The 24699-nt window shown below is 37.5% G+C and overlaps 2 protein-coding genes and 1 long non-coding RNA gene across 6 annotated transcripts; all 3 read left to right on the top strand.

Annotated features, from left to right (window-relative positions):
* The first annotated feature begins 1924 nt into the window (after positions 1-1924).
* Positions 1925-3209, top strand: LOC127173836 (uncharacterized). Its single transcript, XR_007828809.1, has 3 exons — positions 1925-2000; positions 2276-2325; positions 2733-3209. It is a non-coding gene; the product is annotated as an uncharacterized LOC127173836 (long non-coding RNA).
* A 7220-nt stretch (positions 3210-10429) lies between these two features.
* On the top strand, positions 10430-14659 carry LOC127173692 (oocyte zinc finger protein XlCOF15-like). Of its 4 annotated transcripts, none has more exons than XM_051123611.1 (2): positions 10430-10629; positions 13807-14659. In XM_051123611.1, the coding sequence occupies exons 1-2, from the start codon at positions 10542-10544 to the stop codon at positions 14574-14576; spliced, it is 858 nt and encodes a 285-aa protein (XP_050979568.1). In that variant the 5' UTR covers positions 10430-10541; the 3' UTR covers positions 14577-14659. The 4 variants fall into 4 exon arrangements, with proteins under 4 accessions (XP_050979568.1, XP_050979593.1, XP_050979575.1 ...); XM_051123636.1 differs by having other exon boundaries at positions 10570-10683; XM_051123618.1 differs by lacking the exon at positions 10430-10629 and adding an exon at positions 10733-10844.
* A 3702-nt stretch (positions 14660-18361) lies between these two features.
* Positions 18362-20643, top strand: LOC127173455 (zinc finger protein 239). Its single transcript, XM_051123366.1, has 2 exons — positions 18362-18476; positions 19399-20643. The coding sequence occupies exons 1-2, from the start codon at positions 18362-18364 to the stop codon at positions 20367-20369; spliced, it is 1086 nt and encodes a 361-aa protein (XP_050979323.1). The 3' UTR covers positions 20370-20643.
* The last annotated feature ends 4056 nt before the right edge of the window (positions 20644-24699 follow it).

Here is a 24699-nt window from a genome sequence, read left to right on the forward strand (position 1 = left end):
TACCATTTGGAAATGAGGGGTTCTTTATCTTAAAGGGGTGATCGGATGCTAAATTCACTTTTTCATGTTGTTTGAACATTAATGTGTGTTGTCAGTGTATGTCCAAATCTACCCTATAATGATAAAAATCCATGCAGTGGTTTTTAATTAATCTGTAAAAATAATATTCCCTTTTTCAAATCGAGCCGTTCTCAGATGCCTGTCGTTGTGGCGTCACATGACAGAGGCCACTCCCACAATAGTTGATTGACATGAGCGTCTTACCTCAGATCAGCTGTAACAGTCCAGTAACTTTCCATGTTTTGATGTCGGAGCAGGGATGTAAGTTAGACAAGAATATCTCTGATTGAGCGATTGAGGTGTTGTGTTGCTGGATGTAATAATGAACATAGTGGTCGTCATTTACTCCCGACATCTGAGCCGCTGAAGATGCAGTGCACTGTTAAAAATAAACGTAATTTTACATGTAAATTTCTGTATTTTTTTACAGTATTTTACCCTTTTTTCATTATACGATGAAATACCTGTTGTTTTTTAAAAGGAAATTTTCTGTATTTTTACAGAGTAATGTGTAATTTAACATAAAATGTCATGTAATAATTACAGATTATTTCCGTAAAAAAAAATAGAAAAAAATGAACCACATATCATTTAGTCAAAGTGTTTTTATTACCATTGAAGGTCGTTAATTATGTGAAGGTTAATGTGAGGTTTTAAGGTCAAATAATAGTATTTGTACATACAGTAGCCTGCATGTACTGTTAGTAAACAGTAGGTTTAAAGAGTGTGTGTACGCGCGCGCGCCCGCGCACAATCCGCTCATGAACGCAGATTCAAATTTGCCGCTAGTTTCGCTCCGCCCACGACGGTTGGCTGAGCTGTTTCTGTATTGGACAACAAGGATGGAACGAAGCGCGGGAATGATTTGAATTTATTTCAGACCATCCATTCGGAAATGTGTGAGAAAATAACGCGCTCTTTCTTCAGTGAACCTGTTTCAACTACAACAAACTCGGACAATACTACAGCAGACATCATGACAACCACTGAGGTGAGTCTTTCAAACGATATTTTTATAGTGTAGCTGCGCATTTGTGTTATTTAGTTTTGAAGGTAACATTAGCATTTCTAAAGTTTTTCGTAGTTATTCGTATCAAAATCCATTCGAGTGTATATAAGGTTAAAGTCTTTGTTTATCCGGAAGTTCCCGGCAGTTTTTCACTCAACTTTTTCTTAAAATGCGGGACATTTTGAAACGCTGAACGGGGCTAACGTTACCTAAGTGATATCAAAAAGTTTTTTTAGGGTGAATTCAGTAGCTGTACACTTTATTGATTATGAATATGAACGCAGTATGATAACGTTAATCGCACGGTAGGCGCTTTCCCCATTTCATATTCTCCTGTACGTTACGTATTTTTTTTTTTTTTAAAGTACACAGAATTTGGTTCTCCATTGTCACTAATGTGTTGAACGTTTTGTAATGGTTTTCTATGGGAAAACGCTCAATCTAACTTGCAATTAAAAAGCGTTGCACTCACATTTTGGCAGCATTTTCTCGCCTACATCTATATTATACATGTGTTAGTACATATTTTAGTCTTACAAGTAAAAATAGTTGTTATAATCTTTGTGTTCTGATTAGGAATAAAAGGCACATCTTGAGGCCTGAGACTGAGTAAACTGTCATTACATATGGGATTGTTGATTATGAAAACTGCATCCATCCTGGACAGTTACACTGCTACTGTAGGCAGTAATATGATGCAGAAGTCAAAGTAAGTAATATAAATTTACTTTCTATAAATTGTGCTAAAGTCACATGGTGGACCAAAACATCACTGTTAACCTTTCCTGCTCAGCTTCCAGATCATTGTCTCAGTGGAGTATAGACTATAATGTCTGAATGAAATACAAAGTATTAAATTATTATTATTATTTTTTGTTTCAGGTCGTGTGGAAAGACTGGAGATCTACAGCAGATAAGCATGGCAATTCAGGTGTGGAACTTTTTTTCAGTTTCTATGTAGTAAGGAGTGAATAAATTAAGCATCAGTGTAATTAAAATCAGTGTAAAACGGCTATATGAAAAGATATCTGTGAATTTTATTGTTTGACAATCATTGTCATTTTATGCAGAAGCAAAAGTTTATAGCACCCTAGTGCTTTGTTTCATTATCTGGATCTGTATGGGTTACCTTTATGCTTTATACATTACATTTTTGAATAATCAGAATGTTTTATACCCACTTACATGCATTTTGTGCCTCAACAGATCTTGGACTCCAAAAGTGATTTGCAGAAGACATCTTGTAATGCATGGGGGTGAGTAAAACAAGATAATTTTCAACTTTGGGTAGGGCTGGCTATTGTTTTTTGATACTTTTTAGGCACTCACCAAATTGCCTCAAAACTATTGAGTATCAAAAAATGTCTCGTTGTTTGAAGTATTAAATGTCAGAATGCTTTATGTGCCCAAATCAAGTGCTGGTCACTGGCTGTGGTGAGGCATCAAGGGCTTTAAAATTCAGGAACCAGTATTGAAATCAAAGTATCGTTATTGATATTGAACATTTTTGCACATCATGTTTACATTAATTTTTGGATTAACTAGGACCATTAAAACATGTTATTTGGGCCTAGAGTTTAAAATATTTAGGTCTGTCATTAAGAAACATGGCTTTTCATATTACTGCTATTGTAGTGACACACATCTCTCCCTTTCATTCCAGCTGGATTTTCTGACGGTTACTGCTCGCATCTTTGCTTCAGAAATGCCTTTCTGAATGTTGAAGGACCATCAACTCTACCTTGCCAAGACAGAACTGCTCATGTTTTCAGCTGTCCCAACCTTGGTGTTACAGTGGACACATATGAACTTCACTGACCACATTGCAGTGGCCCGATCCTGCGGATTTGCCCTTATGGGGCATGCAACAGAACTCCTGGTCCAAGCTCTTATTTTCTCTTCATTCACATCACATCACAAAGAGGTACAAATTCACTTTCACAGACCTTTACTTTGACTGTTTGTCGCTGTTGTAATAAACTGCCTAACTCTGCCCATTTTCAAGAACGTCAAGCGTCATGAACGCTTGACCAATTAAAGGGGTAGTTCACCCAAAAATCGAAACGAGCCTATGATTTACTCACCCTCAATCCATTGTATGTGTACATGACTTTCTTCTTTCAGACAAACACAATCGGAGTTATATCAATAAAAATCCTGGCTCTTTTAGGCTTTAAATTGGCAGTGAATGGCTGCTATGAGTTTGAAGCTCAAAGTGCATCCATCCATCATAAACACACTCAACATGGCTACGGTGGATTAATAAAGGGCTTCTGAAGCAAAGCATATTTTACACCTTATAAAGTAAAATAACTAATGTTCAGGTCAAACAGCCATACAGAGTCAACTTAAACATAACTTGCATTTTGCTGGAAGCAAGTTTTTTTTTTTTTTTTTTACTTTAAAAAGTGTAAAATACGGTTTGCTTCATAAGGCCTTTATTAACCCCCTGGAACTATGTAGAGTACGTTTATGAAGGATGGATGCACTTTTGAGCTTCAAACTCATGGCAGCCATTTACTGCCATTATAAAGCCTGGAAGAGCCAGGGTGTTCATTGATATAACTCTGATTGTGTTTGTCTGAAAGAAGAAAGTCATATACACAGAAACCATCCCTTTAATACTAACACTTTCTGTTTATTAAAAAACTACTATGTCTACTGTTAGAGTAACTGGGATATTGTATGTTGCTTTGGATAAAATGTCATTGTAAATGTATACAGGTATACAGCAGTTGTCTCTTGTATGTAGGTATTTTTGCATGTTCTAAATTATGTACTAAACATGTTTCCTATAATTTTATTATTCATTTAACTTGACATACAATGCTTTTGTACAATGACTAATACTGTGACTGTAGAATATGTTGTTAACTTTACAGAATTTGGCTGAAAATGTTGCTGTTGTTTTTATGTATTTCTGAGTACTGTGCTGTTTTCTCTACTGTCCAAACATTTTAAACTCTAATATTTCTGGAAAATGAATGATTAAAATGTATATCTACAGACATTGTCTTTGTATTATGAATTTACAACATTTTTATGCAACATTTTTTGATTATTGTAGTTAATAATATCTGTATTTTAACAAAATAATTCCAGGTAGACATAAAATAACTTCTAAATACCTTTTAATTTTTCTGTAAAAAGAAGGATTAATCCTTTAAAAAATATGTGTTTACTCCATTATAATAAATGATTTCTTAGTTATTGTACATGGAAAAACGGTAGTTTAAAAGTAAATTACTGTAGATGGACAGATCGGTTCTATAAAATAACTAATTAAAACCTTACATTTATGGCAATTAACCTGAAAGTTGGTTGTTTTCTATGTAATTTAACATAATTTGTGTGTATTATCAACGATAATATACTGTAATTTAATGAGTTTTAACCATAAAGTTTATTCTGTATTTTTACAGTTTTTGCTTGTAATTTTGAGAAATGGTGATTTTCTGTAATTTAACGGAATATCTCTGGAATCCCTGCTGCCAGACTTTTTACCGTTTTTTTACAGGATTTTTTTTTACAGTGTGGATTACGTTTGTTTGTGAAGGGAATGCACCTCCCGATCTACAGAGCAGGGCAGACAGAGGGTTCAGGATTCATTGACAGTTCTGATGATGGTGGGATAAGAGGAGACATGTCTGCATATAAATCCTCCTCAAAACTGATTAGGTCCATTAGCACCTGGTCGGACGTGTTGGGCTCAAGCTCCGGGGCGATGCTCAGCTCTGTCGCTCCTCTCGGCGCGATGGCTCGTCGGTCGCACTGGATTTTGGCTCTCTGTCCACGGTGGGCTCGGGCAGACGCTCCGCCGCGGGGTGATGTTGGGCTGGGCTCTGGGCCAGGAGTGGGGCCGGTGTCGTCGTGCGAAGGTCATCTGCGATTTGCAGGACACCAGCACCAATTCCACAAAGGTGGCGAGGCTCTCTCGAGGACCCTCTCCAGACAGCTGCACTCGTGTGGCGATGTTAAATCCAGCTTGGTAGAATGTGCAGACGCAGCTGTCCGGATACTGTGTTTGGTTGGCATAAAACACAAAGTCCGTGGTGTGGTCCTCGAGAGAGCGGCCCCTCTGCTCCAGCAGGAGGACAAAGATGGCTGCGTCATCCATGAAGAAACAAAAACGGAAAACAAAAACGCAGGGAAGTACGCCGCTTACTTTTGTTTAAGGTCCGGTCTTCATGTGTCAGACGAACGAACTTGCACAAGGATGAAGGTGAAATCCACAAATCTTTAATAACAATCCACAATGGCGACACAGACAGGCAGCAAAACACGAGACTGGACCCAAAGCATAGAACTGAAACAACTTATAAAGTGTGGCTAATGATGCACAAACAGGTGAAATGAGTTAATTAATCCGGACACAATGAGGGCAAGAAGAACCAAATATGGACACAAGAGGAAGAAACCAACATAAACAGTCCACAGGGGTGTGACACAGACATACCCTTGTTTTAGTTAAACAGGTTAATGAGCTCTTTCAAGATCTATACTTGTAATTATGCATAAAATAAAACCAATAGGGTGTCAACTACAGCTAAATGATAAAACAAACTTAAGAAACGTGTTGCTAATTTGTGGGAACCTGTGAAAGCTGTGTGTGTATTTATGTGTATGTCTGTCTATGTGTGTTTGAGTGTTTACATGTATGTTTGTGTTTGTGTGTGTTCGCCCTTATGAAAAAAGTTATTTGTTCAAGTGTGCTATTAGTATACTTCTGTTAAACTAAAAATAGGAAAGTATACTTTCAGTCTACTTTTTATGTACTTCTCAGAAATATACTTAAAATGACATTTAAGTGTACTTGACTTATATTTAGAAAAAGTCTAAACCCTGGTTTCACAGACAAGGCTTAAGCCTAGTCCTAGACTAAAATGTAAGTCTTAGATGTTTCAACAAAAAGAAACTTGAACTGACTGATCTTAAAATATATCAGTGTCTTTGTTTTGTCACAGAATGCACACCAGTGAAGTTTTTTTCTAAGCACGTTTATAAAAATGACTTAAAAGTCCTAATTGAACCATGGGCTAATCCTGGCTTAGTCTAAGCCCCATCTTTGAAACTGGGCCTAAGTATATTTGAGCTAAATATATTTGAGCTGTACTTGTGCTCCTAGAATCCATGTTTCATTGTTATATGGTGAGGGGCGCTATTGTCTTTTTTTCAGCTTTTTTCAGTTTACTACTGTTATACTTAAAGTATACTTAAAAATATACTTTTCTATTCTAGAAAGTGGACCAATTTTGTCCCAGGGAATACTGAAATAGTACACTTAAAAACTATACTATTAGTACACGGATATTTGTATACTTACTACATAAAGTATACTTAATAATATACTTGAAATTAGCTTGAAGTGTTTTTAATAAAATAAACTTGAAGTGTACTTCTTTTTGGTAAGGGTGTGTTTGTGTTTGTGTTTGCATGTATGTTGTGTTTGTGTTTTTTTTTTTTTTTTTTTTGGACACACTGACTGAACTTTGCTGAACTGAAGTCTGGTGGCTCCAGAGGTCAAAACAGCAGGTGTCCTGATTAAATTCTCCTGGTGAGTGTCGTAAAAAGTGAGGGTAATGGATGACCTTTGATCAGTGAAGTTTGAAATGCCAGACTCTCCTGAAATCATCCTTAGATGTTTTTTCCAGCCCTCACCGATCGGATATTGTCACGTCACTGTTTCTGCGTCCCCTCTCTCTCGTTTCATTGTCCACTGCGAGACGAAATATTTGCATTCAATATGGTGTTGTGAAAGTGCAGATGTTTAACTACATACACGTGTGCATTTTAATTCATATAGCAGTCCGAAAATTTTAAGATTGACGAAAGTTACAGTGAATAAATGAATAAAATAATTAAGTTTGAATAACTAAACAAAATAAGCTAAAATAATCCATCATTTTCCTGTGACACACAGTTGATTGTTTAGAAGAAAACTGTAAATATTTGTCATGCCATTTTCAAGTGAGAAATTCAGCCCTTAAATGAAAAAAGGGAAGGATGTTTTAACAATAATGCCCTTTTATTATTACAAACAACTCTTTCTGGCCAGTGTTAGTAGCGGGACGTGGGTGTGTTTTAACTCGACGGCGCTGACTTCATTCAGGATTTGTCACCGATCAGAGAGGATGTATTTCATGGAACAGCATAAGATACACAGCTCTTTTTCTTTTTTCTTTTCTTAAGAACTTGTATCAGTAACAAACCTAACCTTTTTAAATGAGTAATTTTACAAGATTCTGACACCTGCTGATGCTATTGTTTAACGAATGTGTCTGATACATAACATTATTTATCTTAGACTATTTACCTTTTAAAAAAAAAAAAGTTTAACAATACATGAATGCCTGTCTTGACTGGTTTTAACATTTCTGGTAAATGCAGTCGCTACATTGTTTCTGCTGCTAGAGTCTTTTCTTCAAATGTGAAAACCTTCTCCTGATCAGCTCGTTTACAAACCAATGCATCGTTTCACATTTTATTGTTTTACAGCACATCGTTTTTGAACAGTTTCAATGTTCCACACAAAAACACATTCCCAAACAACAAGAGGGTCATAAATTCCGTCATCGGGGGCGGGGGATGAACAGGTGTTCGGTTGGGCTGTTGTAGATGAACAGGTGTTCGGGTGGTTGGGGATGGAAACTTCATGAGGGGTCATCAGTCACATTTTGACAGCCACTACACTCCAAACTCTCTCACATATTTGAGCAGTTCCAATACATTCCCAAATAATGGGCCGTGACTCCAGAATGTGTGTGGAGGATGAACAGCTGTCTGGACCCGAGGGGCTGGAATTCATATGGACTTATTTTATGAGGGATCATCAATCTGTCACACGTGCATTAATATGAACAATCTAGTCTTCTAATTTTTTACCATATATTGTATTTTTCTCAAATTGTTAGTCTAAATATATTTTAGGAATATTTTTACAAGGATGTATGTTGAAGGTAGAGTATGTTCAGTTGAGGTCAAAAGTTCACACCCCCTTAGCTTTAGCCTTCACTAATACAATCAGCTGTGATGTAAGCAAAACAAGATGAGCTCACATAACCAGTCAGTGCTGCCCAATACATTTGAACTAACTCATTATCGCCTGATTCACAGCCACATTTAATTACTGTCATACTTTTAACTGAATAAACTGGATTGCTTTCACAATTAACACATTTATGTTATTTCTAATACAGCATTTTGAAAATGTTAATATTTATTTTTATAACAGAACATCTGTTGAGCACTGAAGTGAAGTGAGTGTAAACAGACTGAGGGTGAATCAGATTGAGCAGGCGCTGCTGGTGTCTGTCTGAACGACGTGCTGATATCTGAGAGCCCTTTACGACACCCGTCCCCCGCTAAACCCTAACGACCCACCGTCAGACACGACGACTCCTTCATTCACCGCATCACAACACCAAACTCTCAGCACTTCAGCAAACTACGTCTGGTTTTACACGTATGTGCAGTGTTATAAACATGAGCCTATTTGTTAAACATATACACTTAAAATATTTAGGCCCAAACTTTGATTTGTGTATTTGAATTGCATAAAATATTTCTATCCATTTGGATTACAGAGTTTAAACTAACTAATACATTCAGTGTGAGGCACATTTGTCAGTCGTACGTCAATGAAACAGATCAGATTTCATAGAATATAGCAAGGTTTAATATTAACTATTTGCAACTATTTGATTTTATTTAAATAATCATAATTTGAGAAGGTTTTTTTTTTTAAATAGCATAAAATAAGCATAAATCTGTTAAAAGTCAATTTCATTTATTGAGTTAGAAAGAGGAGATATGATATATCTTAACATATGGCTATCTGTAAAATAAGAAATATTCTAATAGCTAAAATGTATGAGATTTAAACAAACAAACTGCATTTACTACAAATGATGACGTACATGCAGAGAAATAATACAGACTGATTTATTTGAATGACGTTCTGTTTTTGGTATAAAGCCTTTGCTCAATGACTTCTAACGAAATTTTGTGTTTACATTTATACATTTCACATGTTTTTCCCGCCATTATTTTGCATATTGTTTCACAGTTTTTCCTCATTTGCTTCGTCCTTTTAACTTTAATGAAATTAAACACGTGTCATTTCAGCTCTGAAACACTTGAGACGGAGCGTTTCCTTCACAGATGAGAAGAACAGCAGGAAATCTGTGTCTCACAAACTCAGAAATAAGATCAGATGAGGTGAGGCCAGTTCAGCACGGTAAATCTTCTTGTTTTGGAATCATTTTCTGGTCTCTGGTTTCTAACTGATCGTACTGTGATGGTCTCTCTCTCTCTCTCTCTCTCTCTCTGTTATTATGTAGAAATGTAATGTTTTTGTGTTGCAGTTTAAGTCTCCTGTTAAAGTCTCTTTATTGAGGGTTGTGCCACTCTGAATGTAAGTGACATTCACCACATTATCTCTTGTTTAGCTTTGCACAGCTCCTTTTCATTTGTTATTCCTTCATGTAAGAAGACGTTATATCTTACGAGTTTGGCGATGGAGACTGAGATCAGTGTTGCCAACTTAGCAATTTTGTTGTGTTTTTCTTCCAAAAGCACCTAGCAACTAATTTAGCTATTTTTAAAATGTATTTGGCAACTTTTAGTAACTTTTGATAAGTGACTCAAAGGATAAAAAAGGCACACATTGTCCATCTAAATTACACAAAAAGAGGAAACCAAAGATGCCTAGCAGTACACATCACATGAATTGATTTAGCTGCTATTTGCAGTTGTGCAATTTAATAATAATAATAATAATTAAATAATTGAATAATTGTTCATTTCTTGTATACGTTGTTAGTAGCCTTTTACCTTCAACTGTTGATCAGTTAGTACACCATAAGAAAAATATCTAGAAAAATGGAAAAGTTACTAATTTTCTAGGACACTGTCTGTTATCCATTATCTGTTGTTACTGTGTAACCCAAAAACACAAAATACAGTGAGTAATTTAAAATGCAGGTAAAAAAGTCCTGTGAAAAAAAAAAACAATACTGAAAATTCCTTCATATTCACATAGTAGATTGTGCCCTTTTTTTACAGACTCTGCTTGTGCAGCAAAATCACTGACTACTAATACACTCCTTTAAATTGCACAGAATGTGTAGTTTTACTAGTTTAAAGTGTTCAAAAATGTGTAAGTGTTCAGTAATTCAATGTTGTATTTGAAAATATGGTTCTTTATATTTTATTACTATTTTATTCATTTATATGTTACTAACAAATATAAATGAACATAGGCTGTATATTTTTTAATGAAAGTTAATGCAGTGCCACAACGTCATGAAGCAAATCCTCCTTCCTTGAGCAGCTTCCGCAGTGATTGAGATGTTCAGAAGACACTCCTCCCACAGTCATCAAACAATAATTACAGAAACCCCGCTGTCCTGGTCATTCAGATGAGAGGAAACACGAGACACAGCTGGAACTCTCTTTCCACTGCTTAAGAAACATGGAGTTTGTTAAAGAAGAAGAACGTGAAGACACGAGTGATTCACAAACACGCGACACGAAAGACGGAGAAAGCGGCGAACAGAAGGGTTTGTGTGTTTGATTCTTCATTAGAGAAGAACAGCAGATCATCTGGGACTGTGGTCAGAAAAACACAGGCAGTGTTTTATTGTTTATTCATTATTCGTTTTTTTTCATGGGTTTGCCGAAACACTTAAACGATAGAATACGCGATCTCTGTGATACCCAAAATCATGTTCGTAACTTTCTTTTGCGGTTAATGCACGGCAAAATATGATCGAAGGTCAGTAAGTGCATGAACTGTGAGGAATATTGAATGTGTTTTTGAGTGAGAGAGTAAACAGCGTCTGTTTGCTGTAGTTTATGTGTTTTCAGCTTTAGCTACTTTCACCCTCAAACTCCCCGTCACATCAGACATCACATCACATCACATCACATCACATCACATCACATCACATCACATCACATCACATCACATCATCACATCACATCACATCACATCAATCACATCACATCACATCATCAATCACATCAATCACATCACATCACATCACATCACATCAATCACATCACATCACATCAATCACATCAGATCAATCACATCACATCAATCACATCAGACATCACATCACATCAATCACATCAGACATCACATCACATCAATCACATCACATCACATCACATCACATCACATCACATCACATCACATCACATCACATCACATCACATCACATCATCACATCACATCACATCATCGTCACATCACATCACACATCACATCACATCAATCATCATCACATCATCACATCACATCATCAGATCACATCACATCACATCACATCACATCAATCACATCAGACATCACATCATCACATCACATCACATCACATCAGACATCACATCATCAATCATCATCAATCACATCACATCACATCAATCACATCAGACATCACATCACATCATCAGACATCACATCACATCACATCAGACATCACATCAATCACATCACATCACATCAGACATCACATCACATCAATCACATCAGACATCACATCAATCACATCACATCACATCACATCATATATCAGAACTTCAGTCTAGTTATATTGAGGATGTTTGATTTTAAAATGTATGCATTTCTTGTTTTATCGTAAAGAAAGGAAGACATTACATAAATAAATGATATAATATCATATAACATAAAGCAATTATACACTATGTAATGATATTAAAATATAAAAATGCAATATATAGTACAGCTAGTAATTTTACTGGTAAAATGACAAATGCTTGAGAAAAAAAAAGCAAACCATAATTTCTATAACTTGTGTTAAACCTCTCAAATTTTCAATAATTCAGTTAAATTTAAATAATATAATTGTCCTTTATGACATTTATTTGTATTTTGTATTAAAAACAATATATATATATATATATATATATATATTTAGACAGTGTTGTGACTTGGAGGATGTATATTTGTGGTTAAAGAAGATCATAAAGATGCTGTCCAACTTCAAGGATGTGTTGTTGATGTCACTAATGTCATGCAGAGATGCAGTCCTCTCTTGGCTGTTAGTTATTGTCACCTGTAGACTATTTGAAATAGGGTTGTAAATGATCAAAGACATCTTCTTTTCTGTCCCAAATCTCTCTTCAGTAACAAAAGGGTCATTTGTGATTCCTGAAGACACAGAGCTGATAGTGATCAAGGCCTGTAGGTCAACATGTGTTTAATCAGAGCTCTATTAGGTGTCACACCTCTGTAATCTGCATGTCATCTGTAATCTCAATGTCTCACATTTGGTCTTTAGTCCCATGGTCAAGGAAGGGATAAAAGAAGATTATAACTGTTGCTCTGCCCTCTTTCTCTCTCTCTCTTTTCTCTCCGTCTCTCAGGAAACATTTTACATAAACGCTGGGTACAGTGAACTCTTTATGCTTTACCGTCCTTCATCTATTCTGTAACTAATTAAAGTTAAGGTTGGACCTAAAATTAAAATTATTAAACCATCTCAATTATAAATGATGTGCTAACTAGTCAACATTAGCTACTTCAACATTAACATTGCAGTGCTGCCTATTGCAATATAATATATTCACTCAATATCAATGTTCTCCCACATATTTAGATCACTGCGCTTATTTCTGTCATTGGTGTAAGTGGCAGTGGGTGGTAATGGACAATAAATGTAGAGTTTTATACTGTCGTGCTGACAATGTGTCTTTAGTCATTTGGCAATTCTACAGCCTGAACCACTGGAGGGAAACCATGTGTATATATATATATATATATATATATATATATGTATGTGCATATGTATGTGAAAACAATATCACATTTGTGATCGTGTTGATTTTCAGATCAACCTTACTCTTGCTTGTCTGATAACAACAACAGCAAAAAACTATACATTTTTGCACTTATATCTCAAATTCTGGTGACATTTAGGTTAGTTGTGGTATCATTTCTGACTGGCACACAACCAAACAGACTGAACAAACATAAGTGTGTAAAGGCGTCCCGTCTGCACCGCTCCAGTCCAGACCAATGTGAGTCTGGCTTTGCACACAAACATCCTTGATGAAGCCGGACAGCATCTATATTATGTTCTGTAACAACAAACATGCAAACACACTTATTCTCTTGAATTTCATCAAACAGCAAATATTATCAGTTATTTTTACTGACAGATGAAGGCTGTAATAATGTTGTCCAGGAGAGGGAGCCAAAGAATAAAGACTCTTTTGAAGGGATCGTTCTGTCATCAAATATGGGATCATTACTCGTGTCCTCCCAAACCTGAAAGATTTTCTTCTGTGGAACATGAACACAAGACATTCTGAAGAATCTTCATAACCAAACAGTGCGTTCCCATTGACTTCCATTGTAAGGATAAATAATCCAGTGGAAGTCAATGGGAACCGAAACTGTTTGATGACTAACGTTCTTCAGAATATCTTCATTTACACCCGACAGAACAAAGGAAAGTCGTTCAGGATTGGAACGACACGCCAGCAAAGGATGAAAATTCTCATCTCAATTGAAGTCTAATCTCTTTCTGTCCATTTCTATCAGACTGGATAACTGAATTATTTTGTTTTTCTAACATGTTGTCTTGGTATTTCAGCATCACAGTGTTACTGTGGTATAAATATTTTTGTAACCTAAAACAACATTAAAATGAGACTGTGAACATTAAAAGCATGTAACAAATATTTTCAACCACTCTTTTGCTTTTCAGAGCTGATGGAAGAGGAAAGTGAGGAATCGAGTGAAGCTGAAAGGGAAAGTGAAGAACAGAGTGAACGGGAAGAGGAAAATGAAGAAATGAGTGAAGTTGAAGAGGAAAGTGAAGAAGAACTGAATAAAAACTCTTCTAAAAAGAAAACGTCACAAAAACGAAAGTCGTGCACCTGCGGTCAGTGCGGAAAGAGTTTCACGTGTAAAAGAAGCCTGATGGAACACATGAGAATTCACACCGGAGAGACGCCGTTCTCGTGCGGTCACTGCGGAAAGCTGTTTAAATACAAGGGGAGCCTTACGGATCACGTACGAATCCACACCGGAGAGAAACCGTTCAAGTGCACTCAGTGTGAGAAGAGATTCACACACAGAACAAGCCTTTCAGGACACATGAAAACACACACCGCAGAGAAACCTTTCACGTGCCAGCAGTGCGGGAGGGGTTTTAGACTTAAAGCATACTACAACACTCACATAAAAACTCACTCCGGCGTCAAGCCCTTCATCTGTCTTCAGTGTGGGAAGAGTTTTAGTTTGGCAGCGAACCTGAAATCACACGAGATCATTCACAGCGAACTGAAGCCGTTTCACTGCGCTCCGTGCGGGAGGAGCTTCAGCCACATATCTGATCTTAAAAGACATTTAAAGTCGTTCATACATAATAAATACAGGCCGCTAGAGAGATTCATGATCCAGAGCGGCTCCTCAGATCATGGTTTGCCCTCAGGAGTCAATGTGCCATTCACTAAAACACACTTCCTGCAGTGAACTTCCTGCTGTTTTTATTTCCTGTCTGTAGAGAGGAGATCAATGTGTTAAACATGTCGATTACTGTAAACAGATGGTTTAAAATTCAGGAGTAACAATGTTTTTATATGAATAAAATGACTTGTGTATGGTACCGTTCAAAAACAAGGTCTGTCTCTTATTTCTATGTACATTTTTAATAATTCAGTGTCATAAATCAAAAGTGTTTGAAAGAAGCAGCGCTGAGAACTGACAACACTTGCTTGAGTGTGAGTGTGAGTGTGCTATGATGAAGTTAAACCAGTCGACTTCTACAACGTTAATGAAAACATCAGTACGTTCTTTTTGGCAGCGGCACAGACCTTTTTTGATAATTGGCAGACACCATTGTCATTTAAGAATGGCATTCAAAAAAACTCAACAACCGGTGAAACTGTCCAATAATAGTCGTCAATCAGTCACAAATCTCTGCCTGCTCTTCACATGAAACGTGTGCTCAGCATCAGATCTGCTCTACACACGACTTGCATTAGTGTTTGTTTGTCATGTGATCTCCTGTCAGTCTCTGCTCTTTGCTCCGCCTCCTCATTACCTGGGCAGGTTGCATAAAATGTTAGAACTAGTCTTATAAGTTAATCAGCTAATTCTTTTCTTTAAGACTGCTCATAACTTTTAAAATTCAGTTACATAAAAATGTAGATTAGTCTAAGAATTTTTTTTTTCAGCTTTTTGTTCAAAATGTTATTTATTCTTTTTTCATTATTATTTCTGAAACTTACCCACATTCAGGTGTTTATAAAAAAAGAATGCATGAAGCTAAAATAAAATATTTTTGTTTATAAGCAGATACCCTAATCTTTCTTTTGATGTTTTGTATGTTCAGATATTCATTTAACAAAATAGACAAATTAATACCTAATAGGGACATAGTAGTATACTTAAAGTATGATGTAGTTCACTTAAAGAAAACTTACGATTATACTTGCAGTATAAAACTACACTCTAAAAACTGCTGGGTTAAATACAACCTAACGCATGGGTAAAATATGGACATACCCAGCGATTGGGTTGTTTTGACCCAGCAGTTGGTTTACTACCCAGAAGGTTGGGTAAAACATTTAACCCAACCGCTGGGTCAAAACAGCCCAATCGCTGGGTATGTCCATATTTTACCCATGCGTTAGGTTGTATTTAACCCAGCAGTTTTTAGAGTGTACTAAACAAGAAGTTTACTGAGACTATACTTCAAAGTGTACTAAAAATGCTACAAGTATTTAATTAGTAAACTGTCAGCATACCTTTAAGTTCACTTTTAGTATATTTGCAGTACAAACTAAAACATAGATATAAACTACTACTCAAAGTTTACTACTGTTATATTTAAAGTATACTTAAGTGTATAATTTTATATACTAGAAAGTGGGCCAATTTTGTCCCAATGAGTATTAAAATAGTACACTTACAAGTATACTATTAGCACACTGACATTTGTATACTTACTACATGAAGTATACTTAATAATATACTTGAACTTTACTTTATACTGAATGAAATAAACTTGAAGTATACTTCTTTTTGGTAAGGGATAGAGGCTAAGTTTATGCAACTGGACCCAGGGACTAAGACTAGTCTTAACCTTTTATGCAACCGGCCCCCGGTTATTAGTTTTTTTTACCCCACCTGCCCTCCCTCGTTACCCAACTCATTTGATTCCCTAATTATTCTTCAGGGTTTTTTTTGTGTGTGTGTGTGTGTGTGTGTGTGTGTGCCAGTTTGTGGAATTTTATTCCTGTTCAAGTACCCCCTCCCCCCCCCACTTTTTTCCCCTGTCCTTGGTTTTGATTATGTTCCTTTCGAGACGAAAGCATGTATAATGCAAATGATTAATAACATCTGTAACACCACGATTAGTATTGACATCACCAGTTCTAAATGAAGACACTGTCGTCAGCAGATCTGTGTCTGTTTCTAGCCTTTCCACCAGTGCTGTGTCCAACAGATCTGTTGTTCCTCCTACCAACCCACCAAACAATAAATACATAAAATAAATAAATCTAGCAAATGGAATTTTACATTTCCTCAGAGAGGATTCTGCTGAAGTGAAGTGGCAAGAAAAAAAGATCTTGATTTTGTTGATTTTAATGAGAGGTTTTAAACTTTACGTTTATTCATAGAAATGTATGTTAGTGTTTATGTATTTTTGTTTATTAATGTAATTTACTGTAACATGATATAAAATGGATATGTACATGGTTATATGTATTAGATACAACTTTTGCAGACAACTTTCACTTTTGGAACTAACTGATTCAGAGGTAAAGAATGAAGAAAAATTGTTCTCCACCGGCACCAAAACATGTTTCAGTGATGCAGCTCATCCTGCGATGGATTTACTAATGAGACCCCGCTGGTCTTGAACTGGTTCCCTGTAAGGTCTCATGATGCTGCTCTCTGATTGGTGGAATTTGCTGTACAGCATCATGGGTAACGTAGTTTTTCACCAGGGATTTCACTGTTAAACATGATTATTTAAAACAAGTTAAAATAACCCAAACTGATGTGCTCAGCAAGAAAGAGCATATACCATCAACAACCTCAAAACTCACAACTGATCTGTCCACAGGTTTATCAATACAAGTCAGTTTCCTTCTGGAGAAAATGAACGACATCACTTCTGGAACCAGCTGTTGCACTTTATTATGACCGTTTTTGTGTGTTGTTGATGAGTCTGATTGTCTGTCTCTGATGATAGTTGTGAGTGATTTGTGTTCATACTTTTATGTGAAAACATCTTTTTAATGAGCAAAAAATATCTTCCTGCACCCTTAAGAAAGCGGTTTGTCTGATTGGCTGACAGCAGTCTGTGCTCGCGGCTGTGATCGTGTTCTTCCGGGTGTCGCGCCAGCGGAGCAGCGGCCATTGAATTGAACGGGCGCGTTATTGGACACTAGTGCTGTGCTGATAACAGTAACCGAATGATTGATTTCCTATAGTTTAAATGATTCGATAGCAGCTGATATAAAGGGCAGTAACAGTGAGCACTAGACTGATTCTCATGTTTTCTCCAATAAAATATGTGTTTATGTCTGCAGTGTCTGTGCTGAATAGAGTGAATCAATAGACAGAAGCTGAGAAATAACACGCATATGGTTATTTTCAGCATAATAAAGTTCATAAACACAACAGGTAAGGATGTATTTGCTCATATGTTTTTAGTCGGGACAGAGAAGTACAAACAACACTGAGTTCACTAATAAAATCTCTCACAGATCTTCAGTTTCTGATCACTCAAACCTCATATACAGGTCTGATTAACTCCACAGAACGTGTTTTGGATTTTTAGAAAATAGAAGTAACATATATAAATGATTATCACCTACAAAAATATTAGAAGCAGAGTTTTACATATTAATTATCAATGAAAACTTGACAAAATTAAAATATATTACTTTTTTTTTTTTTTTTACAATGCACTAAAAATGTAAGTCCTCATAATACGGTGAGATATTACTGAAAGTCTTAATACAGTGCTAACAGAGATTTTTTCCCGTAACAGAGTAACAGCACCACAGTCAGAGAGTCGCTTCAGTCTCTGTTTGTCTGTTTCAGAAAGTTTTCAGCAGAGTGTTTCATTACTGCTGTGTTTTATTTTACCTCTTACACCAGCAGGTGTGATTCTGTGCTTCACTGGAAATCCTCTTACATCATACACATATTTCATATTCACCAGTGATGATATGATGAATTCAGCATTCACTGAATACTAATAATGACTTTCTGCTCTATATCGGTTTCAGCTGTATAAAATGACCGATTCGAGTTACGCTGCTGTGAAGATGGAGTTTGTTAAAGAGGAGACTGAAGACGTGAATGATGCAGAAACACACAGAATGAAAGATGAAGATGCTGACGAACAGGGAGGTTGGAGAAACCCTAATCGTTCTAGAATCTTCATTAATGACTGGTGTGTGGGGCAAAATCAAATGGGCTGTTAAATAATAATGTCTTTTTTCTTTTCAACTAGTGATAATCACATTAACATTAATTTTACTATTTTATTTCCTGGGTGGGGATGTAACGATACAAAAAAAAAAAAAAAAAAAAAAAAAAAAAAAAAAAAAAGATGGTTTAGTATGTTCCTCAGTTTTAAAGCCATTGTTTAGTATGTTTTCAGTACAACAGCAAAAAAGAACAAAAATAAATAAATAAAAAATCAAAATAAAATAAAAGTTTGCTTTTTTCTTTTTCATTAAACACTGAGCAAACTAAAAAATAAAACTAATGGGGAAGAGATCTGAAGTGCTTCAACTTTTGAAAAGTATTTGGCAACATATATTTTAGTCAAAATTATTGCCCTGAAATATGATGTGCTCCCTCTGTCTGATGTACATGTGCACACAACCGCTCCTTTACTGAAGAGACCTGCTTGATGGCAGAATGAGCAAAAATACTGTGCAACTTTGAGGAAAATACATCTCAAATGAATTGAACAGCACACACATCGAACAGGACACTTTCAACTGAATGTGTAGGGTTTATTTTGAAGCATAACTAAAACTAAATAAACTAAAATTGATAAATAAAAATGAAAAACTAAAAATGACAAAAACATACAACAAAATTATTAAGGCTTTAGCTAAAATTAAAGTTTAAGGGTCTCAGCTGTAGGAAGTTGTGCACGTGCAGTGGATAAATCAACACTACATAAATACTGAACATGTATAGTATGAATGTGTGAATCATTACAGCTCTACTGACAATATACCGTACACCTCTCAATATCAGTAGTGACTGTATATCATAATATCTAAGTACATCAATAATAATATGACTCCCTCTTTAGATATGCTGGAAGTGAAGGTGGAAAGTGAAGAATTGAATGCAGTGGAGGAGGATCATCAGAAGATCAACACAGGAGAACAATCACAGACTGAAGATGATTTCTCCCAGAAGAGAACGGGAGCCAAGAAGTCTGCGTTCGGCTGCGATCGGTGCGGGAAGCGTTTCACGCTCAAAGTCAACCTCAACAGCCACATCAAAATCCACAGCGGAGAGCGAAACTTCAGCTGTCTGCAGTGCGGCAGCGGTTTCTTCAAGAACGCGGACCTGAAGAGACACTTGCAGACTCACAGCGGAGAGAAGCCCTTCAGCTGCCCGCACTGCGCCAAGAGCTTCACGCGCAAGGAGAGCCTGGAGAACCACGTCAGGATCCACACGGGAGAGAAGCCCTTCACCTGCCTCCTGTGCGACAAGAGCTTCATCCGCAAGGGACACTTCAAGAATCACATGAGGATTCACTCCGGAGAGAGACCTTTCGCGTGTCACGAGTGCGGGAAGAGCTTCACGCAGGCCACCGTCCTCAGAAACCACCGGCGCTCGCACTCCGGAGAACGACCGTTCGGCTGCGATCGCTGCGGAAAGAGCTTCGTCTCGGCGAAGCACCTGAAGATCCACCAGAAGATCCACCAGAAGCTCTTCCTGTGCTCCTTCTGCGGAAAGATGTTTTCACAGCTGGGTTACCTGAAGGAGCACCAGAAGATCCACGGCGGAGAGAAAGCTCACGTGTGCTCGGTGTGCGGGAACGGCTTCTCCAGAGCCAAATACCTGAAAGAACATCAGAAAGTCCACACGGGAGAGAAACCCTACAAGTGCTCGCGCTGCGACAAGAGTTTCAGTCAGTCGGGGAACCTGAAAATACACCAGAGGGTTCATAGCGGAGAGAAGCCGCACCGCTGCCCGCCGTGTGGACGGAGCTTCATCACGTCCAGCGCTCTGCTGTCGCACGGGAGAAACTGTCACCAGAAGTTATCGTAGTGAGCAGGAGTCAGGAGAGAAACTGAGACGTCATCATGCAAAATCACTGGAACATCTACATGCTGGAGAGCAGCAGCGATCTGACATTCAGTGTTAACTCTGTGCAGTAGTGCTTGTCAGACAATAAGTCTGTGATTTCTCCATGCACATCCTCAACAAATTCATTATATCAGTCTCAGTTTGTGAGAGTGAATTGAAAAGACGAGCAGTGAGAACATGAGGAGATCAGAAGAGTGCTGGAAATCTAACAAATACAGCTCTGATGAAAATATGAAATGAGAATCTTTGCGATACACAAACTGTGTACTTTGCATTAATCGGTTTGGTCACATGTTCACCCTGAATAGGGTACATTAATATTATTTATTAGTACATTATGAAATGTCTACAAATGACAGCAGAATCTTGTATAGAGCTGCTCATTTACTGAGCACAGAAGAGTTCAGCAGATGTTCAGTGTTGTTTCAACATTGTGTCTCAGTTCTGTGGTAATAAAGCTTTTTGTTTCACAACACTCCTCCAGATCTTTACTTTATGCTTGCAGAGTGGTAGGGAACACATTATAGGCCTAAACTCACAGCTCAATAGTGACTGGCTGGATGCAACGACTAAACAGCTGGACATGAATGCAAATATGTGACCATGGACCACAAAACCAATAATAAGGATCAATTTTGTTTTTTTAAATTTAAACATCACGATACATTAATATGAATAAATAAGCTTTCCATTGATGTGTGGTTTGTTAGGATAGGACAATATTTGGCAGAGGTACAACTATTTGAAAATCTGGAATCTGAGGGTGCAAACAATCGAAATATTGAGAAAATCACCTTTGTCCAAATGATGTTCTTAGCAATGAATAATAATCAAAATTTAAGTTTTGATATATTTACAGTAGGAATTTTGCAAAACATTTTCATGAAACATGATCTTTACTTAATATTCTAATCATCTTTGGCATAAAAAAATAATATAATATGATAATTTTGACCCATACGATGAATTGTTGGCTATTACTACAAATACTGGTTTTGTGGTCCAGGGTCACATATATACATTTATTAAAAGTCATAAAAAATTACTAATAAGACATTTTATCATCAGGGTTCCCCATTCCTAGTCCAGGAGAGTCACTTTCCCACAGAGTTTAGTTTGATCTCCAATTAAACACACCCCAATCAACTAATCAAGGTCTTTGCATTTACTTTAATAACAGCCAAGAGTGTTGAAACTAAACTCAGAAGGAGCAGAAATGAGGAATCTGCCCAGCCTCCCAATGTGCAAACTATCCACCCTATCTGGCCTAAATAGTATTGAAATTTACTACTGTCACATAGAATTTATGATGGATAGTATGCACATTGGGACACAGGCCTCCTTTACAGACTCACACCTGTTTTACACGTCACTCAAACACAGAACCAGGAAACAGAAATCACATGAGTTCAGGTAAAGAGAAACTGTTGTGTGTTTGTGTCTCTGTATTCATGCAGTAAAATGGCAGAAGCCAAAATTTCAGTCGATGAATTCACGTGTCCAGTGTGTCTGGATCTCCTGAAGGATCCAGTGGTCATTCCCTGTGGACACAGTTACTGTAAGAGCTGTATTACAGGCTGCTGGGATCAGGAGGATCAGATGAGAGTCTACAGCTGCCCTCAGTGCAGACAGACCTTCAGTCCAAGACCTGCTTTAGCTAGAAACACCATCTTGGCTGAAATGGTGGAGAAACTGAAGAAGACCAAACTTCCTGCTGACTGTTACGCTGGAGCTGGAGATGTGCAATGTGACGTCTGTACTGGAAGAAAATACAAAGCCGTCAAGTCCTGTCTGATGTGTCTGAATTTAAATCTAGACACTGATGAAATATTGCTGACACTCGTTTCATATGTGTTTATATCGGCACCCATATTAACAGCTTACAGCATTCACACTGCACACCACAGCAGAAATGAACAGCAGCTGCAAGAAGAGTTTGACTGTTTGCTGAAAATACACTGTAAACCTTTCATGATGTGATTAATGAACATAAAATAATGGAGTTAAATATACACACGTTCTTAGAAGAAATATTCATCTGCCAGGCATAAGGCAAGTTTTGTAAATCAGTAAATCTGGAACCAGATGATTTCAATCATTTACAGTCATGTACAGTAATCACTGACTGGAGTTTGAACCCACAACCATTGCTTATCAGTTCAGATAAATCACCTTTAAACTGCATCATTCTACATTTACTGCATTCATCTGTTCACATGATGATTTAGTGCCAGTAGTTTTCTGTGACTTTCACTATCATCTGTTTGTCCTGCAGAAGCAGCTGAAGGAGACGCAGAAGACGTTCCAGCAGAGAATCCAGCAGAGAGAGAAAGATCTTCAGCAGCTGAGAGAGGCTGTGGAGTCTCATAAGGTGAGTCTGGAGAAGAAGAGAAGTTTGTCTCAGTCTCAGTTCAGACTCTCTTGTCTCTTTCAGTCCCACTGAAGCCTGAATCACTGTGTGTCCTAACAGCGCTCTGCACAGACAGCAGTGGAGGACAGTGAGAGGATCTTTACTGAGCTCATCCGCTCCATTGAGAGAAGCCGCTCTGAGCTGATACGGCTGATCAGAGATCAGGAAAAGCGAGCGGTGAGTGGAGCTGAAGGACGACTGGAGCGACTGGAGCAGGAGATCAATGATCTGAGGAGGAGAGACGCTGAGCTGGAGCAGCTTTCACACACACAGGATCACATCCAGTTCCTGCAGGTAACACAGATCTAGAAGAACACCATCATAGTGGACTTGAGACACATCCTGCTGTGACAGGAGACTCACAGAGAAACATTTCACCCTACAGTGAGACTCCATTGATGTGCTGGAGCTGTTAGATGGACATTTATGTTCTTAGCAGATGTTTTATAATCAAACTATTTCCTAGAAAGTTCACATATAGTGTAAGTGTCAAATACTAGAATCTGTAGCTCTAATGTGATATAATGAATATGAGAAGAATGAAGCTGATGCTGTGAAAGTGCTGGATTGAGTTACTAAAGATCAGTCAAGTCAAATCTGATGTTGGTGCAGGTTATTGGGTGAAGTGTGGAGCTGATGAGTTTTGATTTCCGTTTTTTTTTAGAGTTTCCAGTCTCTCTCAGCACCTCCTGAATCTACAGATATAAATGACGATCCTTTCATTTCTCTTATCTCTTTTGATGGACTGAAAGAATCTGTCCATCAGCTGAGAGACAAACTGGAGGATTTCTGCAAAGAGGAGCTCAAGAAGATGTCAGACAGAGGTAAAGTCCTGGAGATTCATCTGCTCTCAGAAACGAGTCCATCATCATCTCATATCATGGAGAACATCATATTAGAAATGTGTTAGGAATGGATGCAGGATCATGAGAATCACACTGTTCATGTCTGAGTTTGAGTTTATTTGACAATAAAAGTAGCAATACACTGTTACAACTTTCTTATCAAGGATAACACCATAAAGTTGCATTAACTTAGTTCCATTGTCATCCTTGCTTTAAAAGAGAGAAGAAGAAAAAGTCTGATTTCCACAGTCACATTCACCAACATTGTTCCCAGGACCAGGAACGACTTCCTACGATGTAAGTCAGTAAGAAAACAAGCAGAAAAACTCACTGAGTGTGTTCATGTTCTTCCTGTAGAAGGTGAAAGAAGAGTTTTATAATTGATGATGTAAATGATGATTTGCACAGGATATCTGCTCATCTGTACTGACACACTGATGATACACTGAACATGAAGAGTTCAGCTACATGAAAACATCAAACAGATTCATAATTCCTGATTCTGATGTGTTTTATCGCCAACAGATTCCCATCAGTTCACTCTGGATCTGAACACAGTGAATAAACGCCTCCGTCTGTCTGAGAGAAACAGAGTGATTAGTTTCACTTACTCAGTCCAGTCGTATCCTGATCATCCAGACAGATTTGATTGTATTTATCAGGTGTTGTGTAGAGAGAGTGTGTGTGGACGCTGTTACTGGGAGCTGCAGTGGAGTGGGATTGTGTTTATATCAGTGTCATATAAGAGCATCAGCAGGAAGAGACATGGTTATGAGTGTGTGTTTGGATCTAATGATCAGTCCTGGAGTTTGCGCTGCTCTCCCTCCACATACTCATTCAGACACAATAACACAGAGACTGTTCTCCCTGTGACGTCCATCAGCAGTAGAATAGGTGTGTTTGTGGATCACAGTGCAGGAACTCTGTGCTTCTACAGCGTCTCTGACACAATGAGCCTCATCCACACAGTCCAGACCACATTCACTCAGCCGCTCTATCCTGGGTTTTATGTTTCTATTGGATCATCAGTGAAACT

The sequence above is a fragment of the Labeo rohita genome, chromosome 2 (assembly GCF_022985175.1).
Source record: "Labeo rohita strain BAU-BD-2019 chromosome 2, IGBB_LRoh.1.0, whole genome shotgun sequence".
NCBI lineage: Eukaryota > Metazoa > Chordata > Actinopteri > Cypriniformes > Cyprinidae > Labeo > Labeo rohita.